This window comes from Thalassophryne amazonica, chromosome 9 (assembly GCF_902500255.1).
Source record: "Thalassophryne amazonica chromosome 9, fThaAma1.1, whole genome shotgun sequence".
Classification (NCBI taxonomy): Eukaryota; Metazoa; Chordata; class Actinopteri; order Batrachoidiformes; family Batrachoididae; genus Thalassophryne; species Thalassophryne amazonica.
The window spans coordinates 95187779-95205544 of record NC_047111.1 but is presented as its reverse complement, the minus strand read 5'-3'; the positions used below and the strand labels follow the sequence as shown (position 1 = coordinate 95205544).

Here is a 17766-nt window from a genome sequence, read left to right as displayed (position 1 = left end):
TTTGTTTAATATGCGCTTTGAATGACATATCCTGATCAAAAATGACTCCAAGATTTCTCACAGTATTACTAGAGGTCAGGGTAATGCCATCCAGAGTAAGGATCTGGCCAGACACCATGTTTCTAAGACTTGTGGGGCCAAGTACAATAACTTCAGTTTTATCTGAGTTTAAAAGCAGGAAATTAGAGGTCATCCATGTCTTTATGTCTGTAAGACAATCCTGCAGTTTAGCTAATTGGTGTGTGTCCTCTGGCTTCATGGATAGATAAAGCTGGGTATCATCTGCGTAACAATGAAAATTTAAGCAATACCGTCTAATAATACTGCCTAAGGGAAGCATGTATAAAGTGAATAAAATTGGTCACTCTTTGTCTCTTTTAATCAGGCATGAAGTCAAAGTCCATTAAGTTGAAAACAACCTCACATCACTAAAGCCGCTGTCACACCTTGACGATTTAGCCAGCGTAATACTAATAGCTCCGCATCCACCGAGCGGTCCGGTTCCATACTACATGATATGGTATGAGTTGGAATGGTTTAGACCCCCATCACACATAGCACAAATGAGGCCAAATGGCATCAGAATGATGAATCGGGCCACATACGAAAGTGTCAAGGTGCAGTTTGAAAACGTCAGACAGCTGACTCAAAGCAGTTGACATGGGTGGGCCCATTCGCACGGCTGCTTCAAATGTTTTACACGTGCAAAACACTCGTGGCGCAGTCGAGGTGGGTGCAGTCTGAGTGTAATCCCACTGCTATCTACATATTTGTATGGTGTCATAACAGCATTCGGAACAATCTGATCATGGTCCGGGGAACCCCGAAATGGATCGGGCATGTCAGATCCTGCCGACATTTCCTACTTGTGCCACGTATGTGCAACTCCACCAGATCTCGTTCAGGGAGAGCAAAGGATATGTTGATATGCAACATGTATGTGGCACGCATCCATCATGTGAAGTGGACGTGAACATTGCGCAATCATACCGAAAGCACTGTCTGTCACTGCACATCCATGCGCCATTGTGCCCGTCAGAGGCTCAGTGCGGCACCCATAACACAGCTGAACTGGATGTCATCCCCTTAATACACAGATTTTGACATATATACCATCTAACTCTGTTGGAGGAATGATGCTGGAACTGTTTTGCTAGCCCATGACACCATAAATATACACGTGAACTCATGTCTGGTACAGCCTGAAGTGCGTTTCACAGTGCAGGGTGGACAACAGCCAGGGAAGCCCCTCTCGGCCCACGTGGACCATTTTGCGGACAACATCAGCTCACAAATGCCCCATCCACCACGGCATAAAAATATGCCATGCCAGGTGCCGTCCTGCAGCGCGCCACGCGCTGGCGATCCAGCTGGTGAGCCCAAAGCACAGCTCTTCTGTGGACTCCATGTACTCAACACATCAATGTCGCTGTGCTGTGTCCATGAGCACAGTGCCGACAGTCCATTAGGTGTCCTACACATGTACGTCCTAGCAGTGCAGTGTCATGCTCCGAAGTCAGTGCATATGAGGGAACCTCTTTCCAGCTTGTCTTACTTTATGATGAATTTACATTATTTATAATAGAGATTACATTTATGTAAATAGCAAAGTTTACTTTGACCCACTCAATATGCATTTGCACTATGCACTTTAGGATGTGTGCTATAGATTGTCAGGATAGGGCCCTTTAGCTTTTGTTTGCAGGATTTCTGCCATTTTTTGCTAAATCCATGGTGTAAAGTTTTGGGACAACTTTTTTGCCAGTGGTCATGAGTGCAATAGTGATGGTGTGACTTTTGGATTTGCTCTCCAGTTGGCATTTTCTCTGTCAGCAATGAATTCTCACCTCCTCCTCCTCCTGTACATCATGTGCTCTGGTGGCATCATTCATGTGCGCTAACATCATTCAGGAACAAGTACCCTGGTTTTGCTGTAAATAAATTTATTCTGTCAGGTGGTGTCACGTTGCCACTAAACAAGATGGGCCATCTGTGACAGGCGTGCTCTTTACACGATTTCTACAGTAATGCATTTATCACAGCAATCACAAGTGTGACATCAGAGGCTCAGATCTTCGGCATCTGTTGCTCCCTTCACAGACACTGATTTGGCTGTCCTAGGCTCAGTCTGAAGGGATAACAAAGATGAACAGAGTTGTATTTCTGTTTAATCTCGACTGCGTGTTTAGCCTGTCATCTGTGATTTGCTGGATAATATTGGCTGCCAGCTGCATATTTCTCCTAAACCAGTGGTCAGCAAAGTCTGTGAAGCCAAGATCACATTTTATGTCAAACAACAAAACCCAAAGATCTACCATGTGGAGTTCAGCCATCTGTGTGAGCTAGCTAAAGCCCTGGTCACACGGCACTAATGAAGGACACCGAAGCCAAAATGAAACAAGAAATCTGGGCTTATGTTGACTTCTGGAGACATCATTTAACCATCGTCCAGCTTTGTTTCTGTAGCTGGCACATCGTCTGTTGAAAAATGTGAATGAATCCTGACGACAACCTCAATTCATCCGTAATTTGTTTTGCTTTCTGTCTTGAAGGTTTCTCATTGTTTGCATAGTTACCGTACCATTAGCGTTCCGTTTGATTGTCGTCCACCCTCATCCAACCTCCTAAGTCCGACATCTTGCACAAACATTGACAATATCTGAACGCATCAGTAACTAAAAATCTGATGAGCTGAACGTGACTCGGCCATGTGTGGGATGAAAAGCAACATTTTCATACAGAAACAATAGCGGAATGAACGTTTGATCAACTACTTTAACTATTTACGCATGTTGCAGCCATCTCTGGCTCCAAGGTGCATGTGAGCGCACACGTTCAAACCTATTGTTAAAACAATGCAGCTGCAGGTGGCTGTTTTTCTTTTGTTAGTTTCAGTTTCGTTTCGGTTTTTTATGCGCTTCCAGGCTTTTCGGTGATGGGAGAAATGCTGACTCATTTGTCCACTTTTTCTCGACAACTTGTGGCTTTGTGACTTTTTTCCTTCCTTCATGTGCCGTGTGACCGGGCCTTAAGAGTCATATGGCGAAAAACGATCTCGCTCTTATGGTAGACGAAGGCACAAACCAGAAATGACAGTGAAGAAAACGCCACAAACCAAACAACATTGTTGTAAAAAGCCACAAACAGATGGTAGACGCTTTACTCTTTCATGTCTGCAACATATAAATATTACAATATCAGCACTGAAGGTTCTCCGCATCTGCATTAGATTTCAAGCCTAAATATATCTTAAAATATGATGATTCTGTTTGATACATATAATATATAACCAGTGGTTGGCACAGTTCCACTAACTAACTAATGAGTGAAGCTTACGTTTCCTTAGCAGATTAGCTTTAAAGCTAACTTTGAAAATGATCAGCAGACCAGTTAGCTGCTGAATTTAGTTCCACAAACTTTCAGTCTGCTAAAACTTTTTTTTTTTTGCTGGTAAAGTGACTAAATTTGATGGTCAAAAACATTTATAAACCCTAAAATCACACATGGTAGTTTCTGTTTATGAACACAGAGAGCTAGGTAACATTTCCGGTTCACAGATTAAAAGCACAAGTACTGGTAAGAAGACAAGAAGCTACATTGTGGACAAAAACAGTATGCAAGCAGTGCAAAAGTCAATTTTTTTTTTTTTTTGTGCATTTGTTTTGTTTTTGTGACCACAATACAGGTGAGCTATAGCTCTGTTAATGATTTATAAATATATAATATAGAGATAAACTGTGACTTCTAATACTGTGATTTACTGCTTTTGATAAAGATGATGATAGTGTTTGGGGTTTTATTTTTATCAATTTATTTTTTGGGTGTTTTGTGTTTGTGATCGCGTTTGAAATTACCCAGCTGCCCTTGCAGTACTTAAACTCGAAACTGGCTTATCAGTAGTCGACAGTGTACAGAGTCAATACTAAAAGTTAGCGGTTAGTGGTAACTTCTGCTATTTCTTTAGCAGTTTATCGGTTTTGCGTTATAAAAGTCAAGTTTTCAGTTAATGGTTTAATGGTTATTGACGCTAACTTTTCGGTTAGCTGTGCCCACCACTGTATATAAGTGGATACCAGTGACTATGTTTACATGCAGCCAATAACCCTTTCATAACCCTTTCATAACCGGAATATTAGCAATAACCCGGTTGCGCACGGCCATGTAAACACCCGCAAAAACCCGAATATGCTCATATTCCGGTTTTTAAAAACCCGAATATGACCCCTGGGTTACTCCTTTTCTAACCCGAATATCAGGTCATATAAACACGTATCGGAATATCCCCATAGAAAGGAACATTATTTTGTGTTCTGTGCATGTCCTATCTGTAAGGAATCTTGGTCTTTTGAGTACGGCAACTACTTGTATGCGGCGCGTGCAACCCACCGGACACCACAGAAGCAGAAGTAAAAAAGCACGGGGAAATCCAGACGTGGCAGCACAGCACCACACTTTTGGAGCAAGGAGGAAACCGAGTACTTTATTATTATAGTGAAAGACATGAATATAATGTCTTTTATTGACGGTAGAAAGTACAGAGATAGCGACATTTACGAGACAAGAAGGTGGCCGAAAAGTTACACGAAGCAGGATTTGCACGAACGCCAGACCAAATCAAGCACCGGTGGAAGACGTGTGTCACTGTTTAGATGGGGATATTCCAAATTATACCAATGACCATGTATACAGGAGTAACTCTGGCTGCTTAAGTATGTAAATAGGTTATTCCTAATAATTCAGAAACCGTAATATTGACCTTATCCCGATTATTAACGGCATGTAAATGTAGCCATTGTTTCCACTCAATGTCCTGCAAATAAAGGATACCTGCAAAAGTGTACAATCGTAGTTGTGTATTTATGTGATGTTGCAAGTTGTCGATCATGAGTTTTGATCATTGACCTCAAATAAGCTGGCTCATATTGTCAGAAACACTATAGATTTTAGTGATACAAAGCTCTCATTTGTCACAGTTATTGAAAGCCGAAGAAAACTTATTTTGGCGCTGTCACAGCTTTTACATTAAAAGGAGGTCAGTGTGCTGTGGAACCAGTTTATTTAATTAGCATCAGATGAATAAAAACTGGATAATAATCAAGGGCAGGAACCTCATTTTAGCACTGTCAATCAATAACTCATTCAACACAGACTGTGCCCACAGGAATCTCTGTCTAGCTTTGCAACCAAACATTTAGTGTCTGAGGATGCCTGTCTTTGTATATGTTGACATATTGGAATGTCGTATTCATCATACATAGTCAAAATAAATGTTTACCAACATAACAGCCAAACTGCTGTTGGACACTAATGGCGCACACGCAGCACGCCATCTCCTGAATGCATCACATCAGCTCGTGGCCTACACACACAGTGACGCTCATTACACAGTGCATAGCAACTGCTACATAGCAACTGCTGGTGACTGCTTAGCAACAGCTGCAAAGACCTTAAGAAGGGGGGGGAGGGTCATGCCATGCTTCAGACGATAGCGTTTCTGTTTAGAAATGTCTTGAGAAGAGTTTATGTCTTTATTGCATTTTTCAAGCAAATTGTGTTTTGTTTCAAATCTTCTTTTTTTTTCCCTTTTTTGTGGTGGTGGGGGGGGGGGATATTAATGGGAATACCCAAAACCACACAGTAAACAATGCAGATTAAAACTGATTCTGCACTGATACCACATCTGGTCCCATTTTAGTTATATCAACTCTATCCTCGTGTTAAATCAAATTGTTTCACGCTCATTGAGTTTAAACTATGATAGGCTTGATTTAACACTATGATCAAACTGATTTGACACTGTGAAGATGTGATTTAATACACAATAAATTATACTCTGCCAGGATAACATTTGGTCCCAGTCTAAATAGAGTAAAATACACTCTATTATAGAGTGAAATCAGCTCTACCGTATTGTCAAATCAAGTGTTCCTACTCCAATAAGAGTTGATTTTACACTGCGATAGAGTTTATTTAGCACTGTGATAGAGTTGAATTTGGACTGGGACCAAATGTTATCCCAGCAGAGTAAATTTTACTCTGCAACATTTACTGTGTAGAGTGTGATCAATTTGATTTAAGACCATGATCGAGCTGCTTTAACACTATAATAGACTTAACACTATGATTGAGCTGATTTAATGGTGTGATTAAACTGATTTCACACTATATCGACTTCATTTAATACTATGATCAAGATCATTTAACCCTGATAGACTTGATTTAACAATATGATCAAGCTGACTTCACAATGTCGTCAGGCTGTTTTAGCACTATGATCAAATTGATGTAATGTTAACTCTCTCTCTCTCGCTCTCCCTCTCTGGGGTGTGCATCTCTCCCTTATAAAATGATATGATATATATGGAGATACATAAACTATGTTTCGATTTAGGAAAAAAATACTTTTTATTGCTGCACAGTTTGATTCCATACAAAATGCTGCACTCTGATGTGACTCCTTGTTTAATGTAGACATTCATTTTCCATGATAAATAGAATGAACCAGAAGTAGTATTGGTTACCTTCAAATACATATTTCATGAAAAAACAGTGAACTTCTTACATTTTTTTCTCTTGATTTTTTTCTCTTAACATGCAATAGTTGGGCACTGCTTCCACACATTTTTGTTCACCACTGGAGGCAGCACCACAGAAAGTAGCAGAAAGTGCAGCATGAAATAGGCGAAGAAGAAGAAACCAGCTGTTTTTAGCATAGCTTAAAAAGCATAGCATAATTTTCCTCTTCTGAACCGGTATGGAGCAGCATGGCGGCTTAATGGTTAGCACTGTTGCCTCACAGCGAGAAGGTCGTGGGTTCAGTTCCCACGGCCTTTCTGTGTGGAGTTTGCATGTTCTCCCCGTTGTGTGCGTGGGTTTCCTCCGGGTGCTTCGGTTTCCTCCCACATCCAAGGACATGCAGGTTAGGTGGATTGGAGTCTTTAAATTGTCCATAGGTGTGTGTGTGGGTGTGTCTGTGTTTGTTTGTCTGTTTGTGGCCCTGCCACAGACTAGCGTCCTGTCCTGGGTGTACCCCGCCTCGTGCTCTATGACTGCTGGGATAGGTTCCAGCCCCCTGCGACCCTTAATTGGACTAAGCGGTAGAAGATGAATGAATGAATGAATGAACCAGTATGAACAAATTGTAAAGTTATATAGTTCAGTTACTTTTATCCTTTGATTTTGTTTTTAACCTTGCAAAGTTAAAAGTTCATGTAACCATCTCACCAGAGGCATTGAACTTTGAACTTTTTTGAAGAAACAGATATTCTCAAGGTCGATCATCTGGGCATTTAACTCTGAGGGGCAGGTTTTCTCGGTGAAAACATTGCCGAACTCAATACAAATACATGTAATTTGGTCAATTTTCAAACAGTTAATCAATAAAGTCAATTTAATGTACAATGGTTCATTTCAGGTCAGCTTGGCAAGGGCGCAATTTAGAACTAGAACTTGGGGGCGGGGGGGGGGGGGGGGGGCAAAATGTGAGGCCCACAGGGCTGAAGCCTATAGGCCAGCGGTCTGGGGGCCGCTTCAGGCCCCCAGAAGCCAACGGTTTCTAGATAACCTCAGATGCATTCTGAGCATCCAGAACAGTAATTTTAATGTTTTGAGAAGACCATAAAGTGGACACCATTTGACTTATGCAATTTGAAATCCGGTCCCTGTACGACCACAGCAGGAGCTTGGTTCGCATCGTAGTAAGTCAAACCTGTTTCCAGTGCACATTGGCCTCCGCCAGGGCTGCCCTTTGTCACCGGTTCTGTAAATTATTTTTATGGACAGAATTTCTAGGTGCAGCCAGGGTGTAGAGGGGGTCTGGTTTGGGAACCACAGAATCTCGTCTCTGCTGTTTGCGGACAATGTGGTTCTGTTGGCTTCGTCAAATCAGGACCTTCAGCGTGCACTGGGGCGGTTTGCAGCCGAGTGTGAAGCGTCCGGGATGAAGATCAGCACCTCCAAATCTGAGGCCATGGTTCTCAACCGGAAAAAGGTGCTTTGCGGCTTTGCATGAGCTGCTGCCCCCGCGACCCGACTCCGGATAAAGCAGGAGAAAATGGATGGATGGATGGATATAAGTACTATTAATCTGAGAATAGCGAGCATTGATTTTATTAACATCCTGGTGTAAATAAGGTATCACCACATGTGTAGAACTCAAAAAGAATGATAGGTTGAGTTCTCATTAAAAAACAACTGCAATGTGGTAAAATGTATTCATAAATATGAAAGAACAGGCTCTTAATAATTATTAACTATCGCATACTGTATTTTTTTCTCAAGATTTGTTTTTGCATAAGTTTGAAAAAACAACAGACCATAAGTTTAGGATAAATTACTTATCATGAATTTAATTTTCGAAGTGGCACTAATGACAACACTCATACTGAACATAATTTCTCTTGCATATACTGATTTTTGAGATCAAGCAATAATTGCAGATGGGCTTTCTGAGGTCCCAGATAGCTTTTCTGATTTCCTTTTTTAACTTTCAGAATTTAATAAATTAGCATATGGTCTATTGATACTTATGTGTAGACACTAGTCCCTAGAGGCAACTATTTTTGGTTTCAAATCTGGGCAAATGCAGTCCCAGAAAATTCTGAATGTGACAAACAAGAAACAGGTGTTGTAAAGAAGTCAATGCTGCTAAAAATACAAACTTGCAGAAACAAAGATACTATTCTGACATGGTTTTGCACATAAGACTGACATGGTTTGCACATAAGACTGGCATAGCATGTTTCAAGTACACACATATATGTCAGAAGGTGGGGGGGCATACCATTTTCTGTCCCCCCTGCTTGAAAAGGTGGGGGGACATGTCCCCCCTATCCCCCACCAAATTGCACCCATGCAGCTTGGTATACAATCGCAATTCCAATGAAGTTGGGACATTGTGTAAAATGTAAATAAAAACAGAATACAATGATTTGCAAATTCTCTTCAACCTATATTCAACTGAATACACCACAAAGACAAGATATTTAATGTTCAAACTGATAAACTTTATTGTTTTTGTGCAAATATTTGCTCATTTTGAAATGGATGCCTGCAACACATTTCAAAACAGCTGGGACAGTGGTATGTTTACCACTGTGTTACATAACCTTTCCTTCTAACATCCATCCATCCATCCATTTTCTTCCGCTTATCCGAGGTTGGGTCGCGGGGGCATCAGCTCAAGCAAAGATGCCCAGACCTCCCGATCCGCACACACTTCCCCCATCTCGTCTGGGGGAACCCCGAGGCATTCCCAAGCTAGCTGAGAGACGTAGTCCCTCCAGCGTGTCCTGGGTCTTCCCTGGGGCCTCCACCCGATGGGACGTGCCTGGAACACCTCTCCAGCGAGGCGTCCAGGTGTCATTCAGAAAAGATGCCCGAGCCACCTCAGCTGGCTCCTTTCGATGTGGAGGAGCAGCGGCTCGACTCTGAGCTCCTCCCGAGTGACCGTGCTCCTCACCCTATCTCTAAGGGAGCGCCCAGCCACCCTGCGGAGGAAACTCATCTCAGCCACCTGTACTCGTGATCTTGTTCTTTTGGTCATGAGCCAAATTTCATGACCATAGGTGAGGATCAGAATGTAGATTGATTGGTAAATCGAGAGCTTTGCCCCCCTACTCAGCTCTCTCTTCACCACGATGGTCCGATACAGCGACCGCATCACTGCAGACACTGCACCAATCCGTCTGGCGATCTCACGCTCCATCCGTCCCTCACTTGTGAACAAGACCCCGAGATACTTAAACTCCTCCACTTGAGGCAAGGACACCCCACCGACCTGAAGAGGGCAAGGCACCTTTTTCCGGTCGAGAACCAAGGCCTTGGATTTGGAGGTGCTCATATTCATCCTGGACACTTCACACTCAGCTGCAAACCACCCCAGTGCACGCTGGAGGTCCTGGTTTGACGAAGCCAACAGGACCACATCATCTGCAAACAGCAGAGATGAGATTCTGTGGTTCCCAAACCAGGCACCCTCTACACTCTGGCTACGCCTAGAAATTCTGTCCATAAATGTTATGAACAGAACCCGTGGCGGAGGCCAGCGTGCACTGGAAACAGGTTTGACTTACTACCAGCAATGCGAACCAAGTTCCTGTTGCAGTCGTACAGGGACCGGATAGCCCTTAGCAAAGGACCCCGGACCCCGTACTCCCGTAGCACCCCCCACAGGGCGCCTCGAGGGACACGGTCAAACGCCTTCTCCAGATCCACAAAGCACATGGGGACTGGTTGGGCAAACTCCCATGAACCCTCAAGCACCCAATGGAGGGTGTAGAGCTGGTCCAGTGTGACATGTGAGGGTGAAAAATGATTTACACTGTCATAATGAATGTGGTTGTCCTAATATTTTGTCATACACAGTAAATTTTGCAGATTCAAATTCACTCTGCCAAAACAACATTTGGTCCCAGTCCAAATACAGTTAAATATACTCTATCAGCTGATTTCACTCTATTACTATACTCTATTATAGAGTGAAATTAGCTCTGCCGTCTTGTCAAATCACATTTTTTCAACTCCAATAAGAGTCATTCACAGCATGATAAAGTTGATTTTACAATGTGATAGAATTGATTTAGCACTGTGATAGAGTATATTTAACTCTATTTGGACTGGGACCAAATGTTATCCTGGCAGAGTATAGTAATTTTAGTGAAGTAAAATATTATTTTTCTCTGCAAAATTTACTGTGTAGGGCAGCACGGTGGCTTAGTGGTTAGCACTGTTGCCTCACAGCGAGGAGGTTGTGGGTTCAATTCCTGTGGCCTCTCTGTGTGGAGTTTGCATGTTCTCCCCGTGTTTGTGTGGTTTCCTCCGGGTGCTCCGGTTTCCTCCCACATCCAAAGACATGCGGGTTAGGTGGATTGGAATCTTAAAAAAAAAAAAAAATTGTCCGTAGGTGTGTGTGTGGGTGTGTCTGTGTTTGTTTGTCTATTTGTGGCCCTGCGACAGACTAGCGTCCTGTCCTGGGTGTACCCCGCCTCGCGCTCTATGACTGCTGGGATAGGCTCCAGCCCCCCGTGACCCTTAATTGGACTAAGCGGTAGAAGATGGATGGATGGATGGATTTACTATGTACTGATAGTATTTCTGAATATAAATTATGCATGCATGCGACTACACACACGTTAGCTAGTTGAATCCTACTTGAATACCAGGCTAACAGATGACATTTGTTGGTTTTATCTTGACTTAGACAGACTTAGACAGTGAGTGATATTCCAACAAATGAAAACAATATAGCAGGACCCTGCCCCCACTCCCCCGATCCAAATATCAGGGTATAATTGGTCTGTTTGTGATTGGATGCTTTTATTGGCTATGAAAATGCTAGTCAAAGGTTTGGATGTTAATTGAAATTTTTAGCATCCTCAGGAACTCATTTTTTCTATTTTTTCTTTCAAATGTAGCAAAGCATATCACTTATTTTAATTTGTACTTAACTGTAAGTAAAATTATGACCTAAACATATACTCAAAAGTATCTGAAAACTACTTTATTACAGTAATGTGAGTAGTTGTAATTAGTTATTTCCACTTCTCCTGTTGTCTCAAACATTTCCTGATGCTGAGCTCTCAAACCCCCCTGATTTCTCTATTTTCTCTTTCCCACAGATATCCGCTCCCTCCCTGACGTGGCAATGACCGGAAACTGTACCACGGAATGCAGCGAATTGGGCCACTCAGATGCCTGCTGGATGCCCGGGCATCCCTCCCCTGTGCGCAAGACCAGGAACCCCCCCAAACTCTCCACCTTCGTGCCTTACCAGGAGAGAGGGAGCCTGGGGCGCCTGGCAAATGGAAGTGCCAGGCTGGGTGGAGAGGAGCACCAGCCACGCCTCCCACCATCTCGCAGTGCCTATTCCAGCAGTGGTCACGACCCCAGTCAGGACTGCCCCTTGGAGGAGATGCCCCTGAGCATCGCCTCCGAGTTCCCACCCACCTCCCCTTCTACCCACACCCCCAAACGGGAAATTTACCTGTGAGGTATCATTTGATTGGTGCATAAATGAAGAAAAGATACACAAACTTCAGAAGGAGAAACACACAGCCCACATACTAAAGCCAATAACATTTGTGTAGGTAACAATAGGCTGTGACTCATCCAATCATGAGCATGAACATATTGACTCGATTTTTTTAATTTTATGTTTAATTTTTTCCATTTCATCCTTGAATTGTTAATTTATTCGCATATTTATGACAAATTCCACAAATGTAATTGATGCACTCAATTATTTGAACAATTCTCAAATGATATTATTCAAACAGATCAAAAGGGAAAGCAGACGGTAACTGCTACTTTCGTAGTGACCAGTTGTTGTTGTGGTTAGCCAAGTTTAATTCTGTGAAGTGACCTCTTGAATTTGAAAGTTGTGATCAGTGCTGTTGTGCCATTATTAGTTAATAGCCAGTTATGTCCTATCAGAAGGCATGACACTGACTAACAATCAAATGAAATGATCTTATTGTACAGAGATGTAAATACATTGAATGGTGTGTTCTACATATATTTTTGTCTGGCATAAGATGAAAAAAAATGCCTCAGAGTTCTAGCAAATCAAAGCTTTTCTTTGCTGCTGCGGTTTAACAATTATTGAAACCATCTACTGACATTGAACTTGATGAGAGGCATCGATACTCTCCACACAGTCACACACGCGCACCAACCTTTGACCCCTAATCACAGTTGGATGGCCTTTACCTCTGCTCCCCGTAGAGCCCTGCCACTGACGGAGAAAGCTGGGTGGTAGCATTTAAGCTGACATTATGTTCCACTGACTCTCAGCACTGTGACCTATCGTTCATCATGAAAACGGTTGACTTGGCCGCCGTAGCCCGGAGTCACAATGACCAGCTGCAGAGTACTTACAAGGTACATTCTGATTGGCTTTCTGTGGTTAAAAAAAAAAAAAAAAAAACCCTCATGACTCACTGTTCGCTGATGAAATCATGCTCTCGCAGTTTAAAAGCTCTTCTCTTCTTATGATCTTCTTATGGCCTCGGACAGTGGACTCATCTCTGTGCTTGTTCTGTTAGATCTCAGTGCTGCTTTTGATACTGTTGACCATAAAATTTTATTACAGAGATTAGAGCATGCCATAGGTATTAAAGGCACTGCGCTGCGGTGGTTTGAATCATATTTGTCTAATAGATTACAATTTGTTCATGTAAATGGGGAATCTTCTTCACAGACTAAAGTTAATTATGGAGTTCCACAAGGTTCTGTGCTAGGACCAATTTTATTCACTTTATACATGCTTCCCTTAGGCAGTATTATTAGACGGTATTGCTTAAATTTTCATTGTTACGCAGATGATACCCAGCTTTATCTATCCATGAAGCCAGAGGACACACACCAATTAGCTAAACTGCAGGATTGTCTTACAGACATAAAGACATGGATGACCTCTAATTTCCTGCTTTTAAACTCAGATAAAACTGAAGTTATTGTACTTGGCCCCACAAATCTTAGAAACATGGTGTCTAACCAGATCCTTACTCTGGATGGCATTACCCTGACCTCTAGTAATACTGTGAGAAATCTTGGAGTCATTTTTGATCAGGATATGTCATTCAAAGTGCATATTAAACAAATATGTAGGACTGCTTTTTTGCATTTACGCAATATCTCTAAAATCAGAAAGGTCTTGTCTCAGAGTGATGCTGAAAAACTAATTCATGCATTTATTTCCTCTAGGCTGGACTATTGTAATTCATTATTATCAGGTTGTCCTAAAAGTTCCCTAAAAAGCCTTCAGTTAATTCAAAATGCTGCAGCTAGAGTACTGACGGGGACTAGAAGGAGAGAGCATATCTCACCCATATTGGCCTCTCTTCATTGGCTTCCTGTTAATTCTAGAATAGAATTTAAAATTCTTCTTCTTACTTATAAGGTTTTGAATAATCAGGTCCCATCTTATCTTAGGGACCTCGTAGTACCATATTACCCCAATAGAGCGCTTCGCTCTCAGACTGCAGGCTTACTTGTAGTTCCTAGGGTTTGTAAGAGTAGAATGGGAGGCAGAGCCTTCAGCTTTCAGGCTCCTCTCCTGTGGAACCAGCTCCCAATTCAGATCAGGGAGACAGACACCCTCTCTACTTTTAAGATTAGGCTTAAAACTTTCCTTTTTGCTAAAGCTTATAGTTAGGGCTGGATCAGGTGACCCTGAACCATCCCTTAGTTATGCTGCTATAGACGTAGACTGCTGGGGGGTTCCCATGATGCACTGTTTCTTTTTCTTTTTGCTCTGTATGCACCACTCTGCATTTAATCATTAGTGATCGATCTCTGCTCCCCTCCACAGCATGTCTTTTTCCTGGTTCTCTCCCTCAGCCCCAACCAGTCCCAGCAGAAGACTGCCCCTCCCTGAGCCTGGTTCTGCTGGAGGTTTCTTCCTGTTAAAAGGGAGTTTTTCCTTCCCACTGTAGCCAAGTGCTTGCTCACAGGGGGTCGTTTTGACCGTTGGGGTTTTACATAATTATTGTATGGCCTTGCCTTACAATATAAAGCGCCTTGGGGCAACTGTTTGTTGTGATTTGGCGCTATATAAAAAAAATTGATTGATTGATTGATTGATTCGGTGACAATCAGACTTGCTCGACCCTGAGCTCCATCATTTGCTTCTAAGCTCACCCATCCTTACCGCCACGATACATAAGGCTTTCTTCAGATATGATGAATGCAATCTGAGTTATTTACATGAGTGTTTAGGAAAGAACACTTGAGACTTGAGAACCACTGCAGTCATCGAGTACACTTGTGGAAGTTAATTTTGCACAGATTTAAACTAGGCAAGTGCTTTACATTAAGAGTATTTTTTAATATATCCTCGCTGCATATTTGCTCCGTTGGAGATGAACTCAATTAATAGCGTGCCCTCGCTGAAATTAATCATATTTTGCTTTGAAATTAAATTAGCATAACGAGTTAAACCTTCAACTGAAATCAAGGCATCAAAATACTGCATGCTGTAATTGTTGACTTTTCAGTTTTTGATACATGCATCAAATTTAGCATTTAAACTCACTAATCACAGGGTTTAAAAAAAATGGAAGTTTTTTTTAAAGCTCAGAGTTCCATGCAGCTGAAAAGCTAAATCCTGCTACAGCTACAGTTGTACGTTTCAAGCTAGCACGCTAACCAGCAAATTGATGTTAGCATCAGATTTGCTGCAAGCTTTACTCAATGTTTAGCCGCTCCTTCAGCAATTTGCTCAACACAAAGCTAATGTGGGTTGCAAGTCAATGACTTTTTGTATTTGTTCCTGTCTAGCTTCTAATCTACAATAATAGTACTTCAACTGCATGCAGTTCATGTGGGAAATTTTCATGTAAAATGATTTGAAGAGAGCTTCTTATAGCCAAGCTGATCAGCCAGGATGAAAATGGGGAAGTATGAAAACCTAGAAAGTCAGAAATTCCAGCTTCTGACACTAAAATGCATGTATAAAAAGTTATATATCAATCATCAATGTTTGGGCATAATTGCTAATTTTAGGAACCAAACATATATTAACATCATGTGCAGATAACTGTTTAATTTTATTAATAGGAATTTTCAAGTCAGTTTTACACAGAAAAATTACCCTTATTTAGATTGTAAGTGATTTATTTTTTTTTTTTTATGAAGACAGTGGACAAGATTTTCCGTGTACTTACATGAATTTCCCACAGTTTTATTCAAGGGTACATTTTCAAAGTAAGACATTGGAAATTTGTTCTTTCCAAGTTGTGCAGTTTGAAGGATTTATGAGTTTGAATTTGTTGGATCAGCCCCCTCCAAATGGCCAAGTTACTTTAGACCACAACCACCATGACACGGTCATCCATATTTACCCAGGGATCCTATGAAGGACAACATAACAGACAACTACAGTTTTACAATGCGGGGTCAGATGATAAGCAAATTCCATTTGATAAAATTCCATAATATATTCCCTAATAGGTCTATCAACAATATTCAGAGAAGAGAAAATGATTTTTTTAACATAAGGATACAAAATACAAAATACATACAAAATACTGAACATTAACTGTCAGTTAATTGGAGTATGTTACCACTTAATGCAATTTGAAATTAAATAATTTAATTATCTTCTAACTCACAAGTTCTACATCTTTGTTGAGGGAGAACCAACAACATTCAAAATTCTACAGAAGTGTTTTCATGGAACATAAAAACTAGAGACTATTTACCCCTACCCCAAATAAAGAATAGGACAAGCACAATACCCGCTATTCAATCATCAAAGTGCTGTGGCCATATAAGTTTAGTTTGCTTGACTTTAGAGCCCACCAAAACCAGAAAAAAATGTGATTTCATATCAGAAACTGATGTAGATTTGAAAAACAACATTTTGTTCAAGGCAGGAGTTATTCACAAAGAGATTTCGATCTTAATGGGCTCTCTAACTGGTTAAATAAAAGTTATGATTATTATAATCATGATTTCCCTTGAATTGAGGACATTAGCACTTTTTCTGTTCCCTTTCGCTATTAAAAAATAAAAAACTAAAATTTGGCCACAGCCTTGGGCTTTATTTATCTTTACAAGGTTCTTCCAAATGAATCTGAAGGATATGTCTGAAGGACACTATGTATGAGACGGTAATTGAACGTTAACAATGACCACACTATCAGGCATTACAACCTCGCAAAGCAGGTCGATGTTGATTCAAACATTGATTTGATTAAATTTGTTAATACCTTTCACCTCTGCAGAGTATTTCCATCATGGGAGTGTGTCTGAGTAAGGATGGAGCAGCTTGGAATGGACACTTCCTAATTAGGGTGAGTAATGTGTCCTGAGTGAGGGCATGTGTGAGCACGCCCCCTAGGACAAAGCACCCACCAGATAATGCAAATCCACCCCCAGTGCTACAATCAGCTACATGTGGGTGGTGGTGTGTGGGGGGGTATTCTTTCTTTCTTTAAATCAGCACTTACCTCATCAAGCTGCCATTGAGAACTGCGATGAAATAATTAAAGTGAAAACTTATGTAAATTAGCGGCCGTGGCCGTGATTAAATAACGTGGACGATTATCCTGCCTTGAGGGGGGAGAAAGCACATTATGCCATTTTTCAAAGCCATTTAGCGACTGAAATAAAATTCAAACAACAGCCATGATACACTGTGATTAAACCCCCGACGGCTCCCCCAAGCACAACTCTCAGCCGCGTGGATTTTGCTGCTTCGCCAGCCGACAGCAGCGGCTGAGGTTGCTGACCCGGAATTAACAAAAAGTGAGAAAGATAGCAATGAGAGATAAAGCCGGTGTCACATCGCTTCAGTCAAAAGCGCATCTATTTAAATGCCTCGACTCCATCCTGATTCACTTATTCCAACTGAATCGTATGAAGATGAACCTCCAGCGGGGGGGTGATTCCAGCCTACATTTCAGTGAATGTGGAATGATTTGCCTCTTTGTGATCGCGGATAACGCAAATTCAAAACAAGGGGTGAGTCTTAGCAGATAAGTTGTTAAGAAATTAAATCTATCCTAATTTCCTCTTAATGACTCGGACTCTTTGTCTCCAGCCGATATGACCCATTGTTCACTCCCTCCCCAGAGCAGTGTACCGCTGGGTTTGACCTTTCTTTTGAACTCATGCTGAATGAACTGTTTACTTCTCTTGCATAAAGTGGGAGGACATCATGAAGCACCCAAGTACACTCACAAAGTGCGTTGAATGATGTTTAATTTGTACTTAACATTGATTTAATGTTGAATTCACTTGAGTATCTTTTGCCTCTCTGTG

General features: G+C 41.5%; 1 protein-coding gene and 1 long non-coding RNA gene across 3 annotated transcripts in view; one reads left to right on the top strand and one right to left on the bottom strand.

Moving 5' to 3' along the window:
- The window catches only part of pcdh1a (protocadherin 1a), a 475329-nt gene extending 462423 nt beyond the window's left edge, over positions 1–12906 (top strand). For both annotated transcript variants that reach the window (XM_034178790.1, XM_034178791.1), the window contains exon 5: positions 11619–12906. In XM_034178790.1, the coding sequence (XP_034034681.1) occupies positions 11619–11989 (371 nt within the window). In that variant the 3' untranslated portion in view covers positions 11990–12906. The remainder of the gene's footprint in view (positions 1–11618) is intronic.
- A 1082-nt stretch (positions 12907–13988) lies between these two features.
- Positions 13989–16672, bottom strand: LOC117517674. The gene is made up of 3 exons (XR_004562790.1): positions 16533–16672; positions 15114–15115; positions 13989–14000 (listed from the first exon to the last, which is right to left on the bottom strand). It is a non-coding gene; the product is annotated as an uncharacterized LOC117517674 (long non-coding RNA).
- Positions 16673–17766: the final 1094 nt, after the last annotated feature.